The sequence below is a fragment of the Sciurus carolinensis genome, chromosome 1 (assembly GCF_902686445.1).
Source record: "Sciurus carolinensis chromosome 1, mSciCar1.2, whole genome shotgun sequence".
Taxonomy (NCBI): domain Eukaryota; kingdom Metazoa; phylum Chordata; class Mammalia; order Rodentia; family Sciuridae; genus Sciurus; species Sciurus carolinensis.
In genome coordinates, this window is record NC_062213.1 from 83,536,009 (window position 1) to 83,550,638 (window position 14,630).

General features: G+C 37.1%; 1 protein-coding gene across 1 annotated transcript in view; it reads right to left on the reverse strand.

Moving 5' to 3' along the window:
* Sntg1 (syntrophin gamma 1) overlaps positions 1-14,630 on the reverse strand; it is an 863,431-nt gene that overhangs the window by 310,433 nt on the left and 538,368 nt on the right. Inside the window, 1 exon segment of the mRNA XM_047561867.1 lies at positions 1,238-1,294. Coding sequence (XP_047417823.1) covers positions 1,238-1,294 — 57 coding nt within the window.

Here is a 14,630-nt window from a genome sequence, read left to right on the forward strand (position 1 = left end):
GCATTGTGTTATTGGGTTCAAAACTAAATAGCAAAGAGTTTCTGAGTGCACGGCTAAAATAAAGTTAGTGACAAGATCAGGAAAAATGTGTAACTCAAATGAAATCAGCTTCCACTATTGGATTTTGTTCATGGAATTTCTAGTATCTTCAGTGGTACCTATAAATTCTTCATAGTAATCTAAATAAACGTCTTGGCAGGAAAAAAAATCAAAACCAAAAAGTTCTTATCTGTTGATTATGGAATCCCCACAGCAGAGTTTCCACATCCTGCAATTTGTTCTGCATGCTTCCCTGGTCTTGACTGGAATATGAAATAGGCTTTAAAACTAACATTTTATATAGCAATGTTCTCATCACTGACACTATCATGCTTTTGCAAATTGATCTTTTCTCTTGGTTATTTTCACAAAATTGACCAGAACTTATATTCACAAAGTTCAGAGTCCTACTTTCCAGGCATATATAACTTGAACTATGTTAAAATTTCATGAAAGGTGTACCTGAGAATTATAAATGATTTTCAACTCACATAAGTAAATATCTAAGTCAAAAATCAATATAAACTTAAATTTTATTTATCTATGCAGAAGGTAGTATTGGTAGAGGCATTTAAGTTGTTGAATTGACCTCAATATTTACATAATCTTCATTCCTTTCATAATTTCTCTTTTGCTTAAATGATGTTAAATTGCAGATGTGGTACAGCTCTAATAGTCAATAATATCCAGGAATAAAGACCCTAAAAACTTTATAATAAAAAATTGGGGTGCATTATTAAATGAGATACAGTGATTTCTTTAATAAAATTTCCAGTTGAAGGAAAAGAGAACAGAATACAACTAATCCTTCGTATGCTATCAGGTCTTTTATTAGTATGAAATTTATACTTGCTCCATTCACTGCAGTTCAGTATTCCCTACTCTGGAGGGTTAGAGGAAGACATGTATATGTAGCATCATATTTAATGTACAAGAAGAAACCAGATAAGAAAGTTAATACGTTATATTCCATGTCAGCTAAAGTAAAATTCCCAAGACTTTTTCTCAAATGTCTAAATCAAAAGATAATGAGTGGACAAAGTTCAATGAGAACCTACTTAATTGACACTCCAATCTAAATCTTAAGAAGCTTGCTATAGCTAATATTTTCTAATTATTAACTGGCAAACATTAAAATACACAAAAGTTCAGTCCTTACACTTGACCTGTGTAAGGATAGACTGGAAAGATGGGCTACCTTTATGCTTAATCCAAATCCTCCCACTGTTTGTCTTCTGATGGTCACCGTCCTTTCCTGAAAGACAGGATTTTTAAGACTGGTTAGTGCTTCCTAATATTAGACTTTCATACATTTTACTCCTCTGGGTTTTGTTTTTGCTTTAAAAGTATTTTTCAACATCATAGAAACTCCAAATCTGTACCTAATAGAGCATTTTGTGATTTTTAAATTGCAGGTCAATAACTTGTCAAAATAATATTGTTATTAAACTATGGGAAAATTATGTTATTTTCCATGATATTTTAGGTCATAGTCTGAATCTTAATTTTTAGACTTCTTAGTTTTGCACTCTATATTCTTGTCTAAGAAATGGCAAGCTTTTGATATGTAACAGTAACTCAATTTCAGTGGTAAATATTCATTAGCCAAGGCCTTATCTCTGCCACCATCAAGTCATAATGTTTGATTTGAGAGCCGAGCAGAGAAGCTGCCATGCCCCAGCACATGAATGATTTATGTGATGTCTAAGATTAAATCTGTGAATAAGCAAGGTTCAAAATCATTAATTGCCTGTTTGGAAAAAGAATGAATTGCATGCCTAAGTAATAATGATAATGAAATTATCAATTTTTGAAATCAGTTTCCCTTATCCTTTTACAATGGAAACAATAATTCCATCACTAGCTTATGAAATTTAAAGAAAAAAAATCACAGGAACAATAATATGAGCACAGTGTCATATTTGAACAAATTCTGTAATTTTCAATTAAAAAATCAATACTGCTCTGTTTCAAGGCTATCATCTCTACGTAATGCATGCTCTGGAGGAATGCTGAAAGGTGAAATCTTTTAACCTGATCTATTCACATCAGTCTTCTTGAACCTGCCCCACTGCATAGCCATTTCATGAATCTATCCTTCTCCTTCAGCATTTAGGATAGATTTTTTTTTTTTTTAATCTGAACCCTATATTTCCACAAATGCCCAGTTTACTTGGCTACATTTTATATTTCAAATATAAACTTTGTTTTCTTTCTTATGGATGAATTCTTTCCCTCACTCTCTTATTCTGTGGGGGCTATGCAAACCACATATTATTGAAAAAGAATTAAAAGAAAATTTTTGAAAATAGTGTGCTTCCAGTGGTTCTTGCTAAACATTTTTAGATAGGATGAAAACTCATCATTGGGGTGCAAAGCTACTTTCTTTATTTTTTTCAAATATTTAGTTTTTATAAATAAAACATAAGCACACTTAAAGAACAAGATCACTATATCATAAATTAAGAAATATTATCATATTATTTATTTTGAATTAAAAATGGAATCTTTTAGTGGAGATTAGTATAAATTTATTAAAAATTATAAGTGCACATGAGTAGCACTCAGTAATATAAATTTTATTCCTTTGGGCAAAGTGCTAAGTAATTTAATTAATTTTTAAAATATTTATTTTACTCAATTTTACGACTCTTGTAAGGACATTAAAATTTTTCAAATGAACATTAAAATTTTATGCATACTGATAAGTTACATGTGTATTACAATTTATGTGAACTTGAAATAAAAAATATAGTATTCATATTAAATGATACTACAGACTCTATTTTTTTAAATTTAAAAGCCTGCTGCTACATTACTCACCACCAGTGTCACCTCATATATGAGAAACTGAAGTGTTTTAGAATTTACATTGCAAAGCCTATGTATATAAAGATGTCTGCATGTACCAATGCAAAACAGAAGTAATTACATGTAACATACATACATAAAACCTAATTTGAACTGAGAATTTATTAGTAATGTGTGCCCTTTAGTTGAGCAGGAAAAATCTGTTAAAATTGATTAATTTTTTATTATTTTCCATTAAAAGATTTATTAAAGGGATATTGAACAAAGCAAACAACATTAAAATTGAAATCAGAACCTATTAATGACTCACATATCCACAATTTAACATGTTTAGCAAATTACTTCAGTTCTGTGAGCCATTGTTTCCAAATCTGCAAACTGCTAATAAATAAAGAATAACAACTTTAAGGATTAATATTTGTGATGTAACATTGTAGCTAGTAGAAATTTAATGAATATTAAGATGTACACACCAAATCTGTTATTCTAAACAGGAATAGTCACTTAAATATAAAATTAATATTTATTCACCTTACAGCATAGAATAGCTCAAACACTGGAGGACTCAGATAAAAATAGGTAATTAAACAGTGATATTTATACTTATAAAACAAGCAAACTGCCTTCACAAAACTGCCCATCAAGCCGAACTAAAGTTCATGATGTCACAAACAATATCCTTAATCATTTTCTAAACTTAATTCTTATCTATACTTGATTCCCTAAAATATTTGCAAAACCAACTGAGGCAGTCAGAGGGGACAACCTATGTCAATTGTCTTAAAACTGCTGTCAGATAAAAGATATTTTAATCAGCAAACTCCATCAACTAAAATTTCTAGGAATCTTGCAAAGTAGTCTCAGCCACGAGAGCAACTTGGACAGTAATCTTGGTTCAGTTGCTCAGTGTGCATCGAAATGCTCTTTTCCTTTGGTAGAAGCAACAAACACATTGCGATTTTCAAAGGTCTCTGGAATGTCTTTACTCATTCTCTCCAAGTCTGCCTTCCAATCTTTGGTGGTGAATATTTAGAACAAGTTCCAAATCAAATACAAAATTGCTGATGTGGAGAGGAGTTCCCACAGTCAGCAGAAACTGCCCAAAAACCTCAGTAACAGCATTATTTTCATGATGTTAAACACCCGCATACACGCGCACGTGCACTCCAGTCTGCACTGCTGAGGGTTGCTTCAGCAGCTATTTTTAAGAAATTTGGATACATTGGACCAAACACATTACCTTCTGTGGGTTGTTTTGTTTTGTTTGGTACAGGAGATCCAACCCAGGGGCGCTTAACCACCAAATTACATCCTTGGCTCATTTTTTTTTTTTAAGATAGGACCTCCCTAAATTTCTGAGGCTGGCTTTGAACTGGTGATCCCTCTGCCTCAGCCACCCCAGCCACTGGGATTACAGGCGTGCACTAGGGCACCTGGCCAAATTACCTTGTGTTTTAAAAGCAAATTTTTAAATTGGTCACTGCAGGCAGCAGGAAGCATCAGAAGGGAAATAACTCCTCAATTTGGCTCCTTGCTGATATTGCCAGTTGTTTATATTTGTGTCAGCCCTGTCACTCTCTTTCCACCTCTCCATATGGGGTTCTTCCCTCCTGTCCCCCAAAAGATTTAAAAACAGAAATAGGCAATGTTAATGAATTGTGTCAACAATACATTCATGATTTATTCTCATGAATCAGAGAATACCAGAAACTGGCATGAAGTGTTTTTAGTCACATCTTGAGTGTCCTAAATATCATTGCCTGGTGAGAAAGAACTGATACTGTTATTTTATTTTATTTTATTTTTTAAAACACAAAAATCCAAACTGGTGCTCCTATGAAATCACATACATAAAATACCTTCTTAAATTTATCTTCCTATTCCTTACAAGGAAGTAAAGAATAATAATATGGGGTTTTAAGACTTACTGCATACACAATTAATTAGCATCAGTGTGCTAAGAAAGTTTGTTTTAAATACATAATGTGCTTTATAGAGAAAATTATCACACCTGCTTTAAGGAATATTATGTTTCACACAACATAATACATGTGCACACACAAATAGACTGTATGAACCATCTGAAATGAAAAATATACATTCTACAAAACAAATGCCATCAAATATCACAGGTTCAGAAATCCTTGAGATAAGGATTTGAGAAGGTTAGGAAGAAGTGGAAATGCAATACTAGCAAGAATATCAATTAGAAAATTGTATTGATGTTGTGTGAAAGAAACAAGGAAGTTATAGCTTAAGAGATAGGAAATGCTTTTAGCTCCCTTGACAACAAAGGAAGAATGGATAAATTTGTAAAAGAAAAAGCAATAAAGACAATAGTTTCTAATTAGTAAATACCTACACATGTAACTATAGCTCTCATAGCACTCGCAATTATTTATTTTAAAAGATATATATTTATATATGTATATAAATTTTTTTCCACTGTAGGTTTCTTTTTTTCCCATATTTTTTATTGGTGCATTATAGTTATATATAATGATGGGATTTGTCATAACATACAAGTACATGCACACACTATAACAATAGAATTTGGCCAATATCACTCCCCAGCACTTCCTTCCTCCCACTCTCTGGTCACTTTCCTCTACTAATCTCCTTTTAATTTTCTTGAGATCTGTCCCCACCTTTCTTTTCCTTTTCCCTCTCTAATTTCCACATGAGTGAAAACATGACTCTTGACCTGAGTTTGACTTAACATATATTATGTTTCACTTAACATAATGGTCTCTATTTCCATCCATTTATGTGCAAATTACATAATTTTATTTTTCTTTATGACTGAATAAAACATTGTGTTTATCCATTCAACTGTTGATGGAAACCTAGGCTGGTTCCACAGTTTGGCTACTGTGAATTGTATTGTTATAAACATAGGTATGCATGCATCACTGGAGTATGATGGCTTTAATTCTTAAGGATAAATACCGAGGAGTGGTGTAACTGGGTTATAAGTGGTTCCATGCCTAGTCTTTCGAAGAACCTCCATACTGATTCCCATAGTGGTTATACTAATTTACAATCCCACCAACCATGTTAAAGTATTCCTTTTTCTCCACATCCTCTCCAGCATCCACTACAGGTTTCTAAGGGAGGAATCTGTGTCCTTCTTAACTTTCTATCCAGAGCCTTTACCACAGGGTCTAAATCAAAGTTAAATAATCTTATATTAAATGAAAAAAGAGATAGCCAAACATTTTTCCAGAGTTCGAGAGTTTCTTCCAGAGCCAAACCTAGTTTTATATGATCCAAGAATTGTAGTCTTACTTACCCAACTGACTTGAAAATGTGTTTACAATAAAAATCCCTGCAAATATTTATAGCAGTTGTATTCATTATAGACAAAAGTCATGAGTGACCAACTAAGATGTTCTTCGATAGTGAATGGACAAATAAACTGTGGAATAACTGTATAATGAAATATTATACAACAGTTTGTTTTATTAACACAGAAATGCCTTTTATATTGGTAGCTGCTAAAAAGCATGGATATAATGTGTCAATGTAGGTTTGTAAATTGTAAAAAATGTATCACTCTAATGAGGAATGGTGGTTATTGGAGTCTGCTCTGGAAGCTGTGAAAAGAGAAAGAAACCTCAAATGCATATGGCTCAGAGAAAGAAGACAGTTTGAAAAGACCACGTACTCAGATTCCTTTTATGTGATATTCTGAAAACTGGAGACTATGAAAGGACAGGTGGTTCAGGGGAAGGAGGAAAGGTTGAGTAGGTGAGACATAGGAGATATGTACAGCAATGGAACTGTTCTATGTGATACCATGATATAGGCACCTGAATTTGTTAAAAGCTATAGAACTTTAGAGCACAAAGAGTAAATCTTAATGTATTTTTTAAATCATTTAGGAAGTTGAGGGATCCAAACAAGGAATGTAGACTGCAACTAAATTATCTAAATGCATTACAAATATTTATTTCTATTATGCATTACAAATATTTATTTCTATTTTCATGGAACTCTAAGTACATGATACTATGTTTAAGGTGATAAAGGTGTGTCACATCAAGGTTTTGGTTAGTCATTTTAATATTACTGTACATGTGTAATGAAATGAGTCAATTTGGTAAATGAATGATGTGAGGGAAATTGTATTTCTCAGTGATGGAATGAGTTTATTGATAAGCAAGGATAGGAAGCTAGATGGGGTAAAGGAAGATAGAGACATCTATATAAACTCATGTTTTACTTAATATAAATATGGATGGTTACTTACAGAAATGTTTATACATATGTGAATATATACAGCTTTTTTTCTTTCCTAAAACTGCTTTTTTGAGATATAATGTGCATGTCATGAAATTTGTCGTTTAAAGTGTATAATACAATGGCTTCTAGTATAGTTACAGAAATACACATTCATCACAAGTAATTTGAAGATTTTGTATCATTCCTCTACAAATAGCCAGATACCCCTCAATTCCCATTCCTTATCCCAGACTTAGGCATCAACTAATTAAATTTCTATCTCTCTAGATTTGCATACTGTGGACATTTACATAAATGGAATCATACAATTTGTGGTCCTTATTGTCTGACTTTTTATCACAATGTTTTAAAGATCATCCATATGGTAGCCTGTGTAAATACTTCATTGTTTTTCAATTGCAAAATAACACTCAACTGCATAGGTAAATCATAGTTTATATATCCATTACTCCAATGATACACAGTTTAGTTGTGTATTTGGTTATTATAAACAATGCTGCTGTAAACATCTATGTGCAAGTTTTTGTATGAAGATATGTGTTGGTTTCTCTTTGACATTTAACAAGTAGGATTGGAAACTGCCAGCCTGTTTTCCAAAGCAGTGACGCCATTACTATTTCCTACCAGCAAAATGGGAACCGATTTGAACACAACCTCAGTAATGCATGTTATTATCTGGCTTTTTGATTATAGCCATTTTAATGGTGATAAAATAAAATCTCATTGTGGTTTTGACTTGCATTTCATTTCCTTGGTGGCATTTTTCATTTGCTCACTGGATATATATATTTTCTTAAAGAACTTTCTATTCATTTGGCCATTTTTTTTTGACCCATTTTATTACTGAGTTGCAAGAGTTTGTTACATATACTAGGTAACCATTTTGTTTCCCATATTTTCACTTTATTGAGTATCCTTTGAAGATAAAGAGTTTTTTATTCCCGGGGAGAAGTATAGTTCAAATAATTTTTCTTTCTTGCACTTTTGGTGTAACATTTGTAAAACAATCATCTAATCCATTGTCATGGTGTTTTATATCTGTGTTTTCTTCAAAGACTTTTGTAGTTTTAGCTTTTATGTTTAAATAGTTATTTCAGTTTGAATTGATTTCTGTATATGGTATGAAGAAGATATTTGAATTCATTATTTTGCATGTGGATATCCAGTTGTCCCAGCACCATTTTCTAAGAAGATTATTTCCCTTTTGGTCTTGGCAGTCTTGCTAAACTCAACTTACTGTAAATAAGAGTTTATTTCTGGACTCTCAAATCTATTTCATAAACCTATATGCCTATTCTTTTGTCCATAGTTATGTCTAGATTACTGTATATTCATAAAGTTTTGAAATCAGAAAGTGTTAACCCTCCAATCTTTTCTACTTTTTAAAGATCGTTTTGGCTATTAAAAAATTCCTTGCATTTCCATATGAATCTTAGGATCAGGTTTTCTATTCCTCTGAACAAGTTTGCACTCTATTCTCTTTTGTTTCCTTCCTTCCTTCTTTTTTCAGTACTAGGGATTGAACTGAGTAGTGATTTACCAATGAGCTACATCCCAGTTGAAGGACACAGTTACCTACCTGTCTTCCCACCCCAACCTAAATGATCCTGCCACCAAAACTCTCGCATGATCTGGCCCTGCCTCCTGCCCACCAAAAGGGTTCACCAAAAGTCACTAACTGCACCCATGGCCTGGCTCTGCAAAAACTGTAAATAAAGTCCAGAAACTCCTGGTCAGCAGCCATTTTACCCCCAAAATGAGCCATATCAGGTGTTTGTCCAACTGACCCTGCTACCGAATAAAGAAAAACTTGCTGATCCCAGATCTGTCCCTACCTCTGTCATTTGTGTGCTCATGTGCTTACATTTTTGGTTCCCTGACTGGGAAATGGGATGTTTTGGGGGTTCCTTTTACCCCTCTTGGTTACAATGAACTGCCAGTATATTTTCTCTTTCTCCATGAGACCTCTGAATCAGAGGCCACCTTCTGCCTACAGATGCCACAGGGAAATAGGTCTTCTCCAACCTTCACCTCCTTCCTCCTCAGCTTGCCTCCTCCCCAAAAGGCCCTGGTTACAACCACAGTCACATAGCTCAGGCTGCTCTGATCATCTCCACCACCCACACACAAGCCCACCTCAAAGGGATAGGGCTCATACCATGGGAAGAAGCACATACACAAGACTGCACCCCAGGATTCATACCATCATTGTGACTCATGAGGCAATACAGCATCATCCGCCATCTTGCATCAAAAAAGGTGGATCAGATTCCTGCTTCACCCAGGTGTTGGGAATGTCTGCCCTGACTTGCTGTCATTTCTTTTCTGTGGGAGAACTCTGGCAATTTATTTTATATTAATCTCATTTCAGTACTCATGTCTTTTTGTTTCTCTCAGGAGCACCCACCCCCAGATGACTTTACAACCTGTTTTCTCCCAACTAGGCTTCTGCTCAAAGCAGCAGGCGAATGTTTCCCTTCTGAAAAAAAACTTTTAAAGGCACAATTAGCCGGAAAAATTCAGTTTAACTTCTCCCTGGCTGCAACACAGGGAGAAAAATGATTTCGGGGCTCTCTTTCTTTCTCACTCTCTCATGCTGCTTTAGTGAAATGATTATCGACCATATCATTTTTCCTAGGACTTTTTTTTTTTTTTTTAATTCTCTCTCTCTTTTTTTTAACTCATGATTTTGAACTGGCTCACCTAGGTTAATATGTTTTCCTGATCAGACCTATTTTATACAACTGTAGTTGTTTTACACTCTGCTTGTTAGCTCTCAATCTAATAGGTTTTAAATGTTATAAGGTTTTCCTTTCTTTGTTCTCTGTATATGGAGACTGGTGTATTGTCCTATCTACATGTGTGTGTGTATCAAAATTGTCATATAAATGAATGAGCTCATAAATTAAAACTTCAAAAATATGGATCCAAGTACCTTTAATTCACATGGTTTAAAAGGTTCAGTTTACATGGCATACACAAATGAAAATGTAAATGTATATATACATTGTTTCTAGGATTTTTCCTCAACAAGGAAGAGGTAAATACTGTTTAATATCCTTGTCTGATATGGAATTAATCATAAATGTATTTGTTAGAGACATCTGATTGGTTTACACAGTTTCTGTCTCCCCACAAAGTTAAATGACTCATGAGGCCTGGAAATGACTGTTGAACATCTGGAACTTCCATTGCTTTCTGAAAGTTGGGGGTCCCCCCAGCCACCAAATGAGCTCCAACTGAATCCCCAAACTGACTGTTTCCCCACCCTGTAGAACTGTAGGTCCTTCATGCCCTCTGCTGTCCACTTTAGCTAAGATGTCATGTGGACCCTTAAAGGATTTGTACCGAACCCCTTGTTGGCATTGAAGGAGTCCTATTTCTACTTCCTCTCCTCCCAACCTTCCCTTCCCCAACACACCCAGGAAAACTTCATGGATCAGGGACTTCCTTGCCATTTTGTTTCTGCACCCACTACTGGCCTCATCTCTGGAGAGGTAAGACTCCATTCGTCCATCTGGTCTCCAGCGGAACCCACCCTTTAGTCAGTCAGGAACCCCGGAGTCCCCCATCACTGAGATTGGGGTAAAGACGTTTCCCCAATCCCCAGTGGGAAATGTCTAGTCCACTGATTGGCACACTTGTGGTGAGTGAGCCTACAAGATGCTCTGTTCTCAAATCGTCACTTCCGTCTCCGTCTGTCTGGTCTCCAGCAGATAGGTACCTATCCATCCCTCTGGTCTCTAGAAGACAGGTACCTGCCTTTGACTAGCTGGGACCCAGGGTCCCCAACCATTGAGATTGGGGTAAAGACATTTCCCTAGTACTCTGTGGGAAAAGTTTAGTCCAGTGACTGGCATACCTGTAACTTAAGAGTGCAGAGGACACTTTGCTCTCAGCTGTCATTTCCATCAAGCCTGAGCCTCTTCAAATATGGGAGTTACCCAGTCAGAATCCAGAGACATCCCCTTGGGCTGTCTCTTTACCAATTTTAAGACCCTCTACTCCCCAATTGACTTCAAAATTAAATGCCTCATTAGGCTCAGCACTCAAATTTGGCCACAATATAATTAGATAGCTAGCACCCATGGTCCAAATATGGAACTCTTGGTAAAGAAATTATCCAGACTTTGGAAAAATACCTAACACAAAATGGCAAGTGGTTGGAACTTCACTAACTCCAGGCCTTCTTTTTTCTTTGTTCAAACCCTTCTCAATGCCAACATTGTTCCGCTTTGCAATTACTAATTATGAACTCACAACTTTCTTCCTCATTTACAGTCCCAGAAATGGCAAATGAACCCCTCCTTACAAATCCCAGGATCCCAAGGCCCCATATCAGACCCCCTCTCCCCAGAATTATACTGCTCCCCCATCCAGTTTCCTTCCACATAATCTCACTGCTCCCATACCTGACTCCTCCCCACAGAGTCCACTGCCCCCCTACCAGATCCCCCTCCTCAGATCCCACACACGAGTTCCCCCTCTCCCCTTCTATCCCTTCCACACAAACAGTCAAAAACACTGCCAGTAAAATATGTGTTTCCTCTCAGCGAGGTGGCAGGAGCTGAAGGGAACCTCTGAGTTCATATCCATTTCTCCATGACATATGTCCCAAATAGAAGACAGACAAGGCTCATTTTTTTTAAAATCCTGCCAAATATAGGAAGGAGTTTACTCATCTGACTCAGGTGTATCACCTCACTTGGGCAAACAGATATTATACACTAACTTCCACCCTAATGATGAACCTACCCAGGTACCTGATGAAAATCCCACCCTATTTTTGGCCTGACTTATTGAGGCCATCACCTTACAAATTCAGATGTCAACAGTCCTGATGGCAATCACTTTCTTCATTTTAACTTCAGTGGGTCTGCACCTGACATCCACAAGAAACTCAGACAGTTAAAGAAGGGTCTTAAGTCTCCTCAGCAGTTATTTTTAGATACAGCTTTCAAAGTTTTTAACAACTGGGAAGATGAGACCACAAAGGAGAAAGAGCAATACCTTAAAGTTAAATATCAGCTCCTGGCCTTTGCCATCCAAAGCCCAAGGAAATCACCCAGGACTCATGTCCCCACCCGACCCTGTAATGTAACTCCTGGGTCCTGCTTCCAATGAGGGCAAAATGGACACTGGGTAAAAGACTGCCCTACTCTGAGGTCCCCCTTCAAGCCTTGTCCCAACTGCGAACAATGGGGACACTGGAAGACGAATTGTCCCCAGGAAAAGACACCCCTCTCCCCAGTAAAGCCACCCAATTCCTAAGTCCCATTCACCCAGATGTTGGAATGAGGGGGCCCAGGCTCCATTACCCTACCACCTCTGGTGGCACATCCAAGGAGCCCCTGGTTATAGGGATGGATGGTGGACAGTCAAGCAGTTTCATTTGTGGTCGACAGAGGAACAGTTCTTTCGCTTTTGACTAAATGGCATGTATATACTTTTAAATCAAATACCCCAATTATGGGAGTCTTGGGGGCCGCAACATATCCACTGCAGATACCCGCCCCTTTTGGCACATTTGGATCCCTTTCATTATCCCATTTCTTTATAGTTATACCAAAATGCCCCATCCCCTTATTGGGGCAAGATCTCCACAAATTAAAAGGTTCCATTATCATTTCCCCTTCAAAGTCCACTACCATATTTTTAATTCATTCTAGTCTGGACTTGGTTCCATATCCCTTAAGCCTCCTGATTATCCTTTGCTTGCTAGGATTAACCCCACAGTCTGGGATACTTCTCAACTTAAAATAGCAAGACACCATTCCCCGGTTCATATTCAACTAAGAGACCCCCATCCGGTATGCAACCCTTCCCCAATATCCTTTAACCCTCTTAACCCTCAAAGGTTTAAAGCCCATTAAGTCCCATTTATTAGAGGCCCAACTCCTCATACCAACCCACTTGCCTCAACTCCCCCATTCTCTGAGTAAAGAAATTCAATGGCCGATTCAGACCAGTACAGGACCTCAGAAAACTCAACGAGGCAGTTGTTTCCACACACCCTATATCTTGTATCCCAGCCTCTACCACACATTTCTCAGCTATAGGCCTGAAAGACACCTTCTTTTCTATTCCTCCTGCCTCTCATCCACTTTTTGCCTTTACCTGGACGGACCCAGACACTAACTACTCACAGCAGTTCATCTGGACTGTTCTCCACAAGGCTTTCCAGGTAGCACCCACTACTTTAGCCAGACTCTCCAAAGCAACCTGGCTACCCTAAATTTATCCCCTAGTCACCTTATACAGTATGTAGATGACCTCCTACTCTATAGCCCTTTACCAGGATATCCCACATGTCTCACTACCACCCTCCTTAACTCCCTGGCCTTCTCAATCAAAGGCCCACCTCTGCTACCCTCAGGTATAATATTTAGGTATCCTGTTAACCCCCACTTCCCATGCCATCCTCCCAGAGAGACTCTAGTCTTTAAAGGACATTCCCCTAACATCCACCAAAAGGGACATGCTGTCCCTCTTAGGCCTTTTTAACTATTTTTGTATCTGGATACCAAAATTCTCCCTCATGGCCAAATCTCTCTATGAGGCCTCCAAAAGGAATCTTTTTCAAATTCCCTTCCATCTCCCCATTCCTTTTCCTCTACCATTTCTACCCTTCAGAATTATCTCCTAAAATCTTCAACTCTTTGTTTATCAATCCCTAATAAGTCCTTTTTTCCTGTCACTCCACTCAGATCATGGACAAGCCTTGGGAGTTCTTTCCCAGAAGTCAGGGGATACCCCCACCCCATTGCATTCCTATCTAAACAATTAGACTTAATTTATCAAGGCTGGCCCCAATGCCTCAAAGTTTTAGTGTCAGCAGCACTCCTTATTCCCTGAAGCCAGAAAATCTGCACTATATCAGCCCATTACCCCCATTACCATTCTTATAACACACTCTCTCTCTCAGATCTTCTCAATCATTCATTTCTCTCCCTTCCCCCAACCAGAGTCTAATTATTGCATCCATAACTCCTGAATTCCCTAACTACCTTCCAGCAAGACTCTTCATTAAACCCTGTAACTCTTCTCCCAACAAAAACAACAAAAAAATGTCCTCTGCCCCTGTAATTTCTCACTCTTGTCCTGACATCCTGACATCCTGGACTTTTTGATGACTCCATTTTCTCAACAGATCAGCAATTACCTGACTCCCCTGACTCCATAGATGGGAGTTCCCAGAAACAGTCCCCTTACCTTGCAGGTTATGCTATAATTCAAGGAAAAGCTACAGCAGATTCTCCTTTCATCCTTACCCAGATAATAGAGTAATCCCCCTTCACCTTTCTCCTCCTCAAACACTAGACCTAGATTGGAATTTCTAGCTTCAAGGGACATTCATTGAACAGACCCACACCCAAATATCTTTCTTCTCTATGTTTCCTACATATCATCTTTAACAGCAACACTGGACCTGAAAACAAGAAGGCAAGAACCGCCTGATTCCTGGTGGTCCTCCTGGTTATTCCCCTTTAATATTCATCCTTCACACAATTGTTTTTCTTCCCTGTATTTTTAAT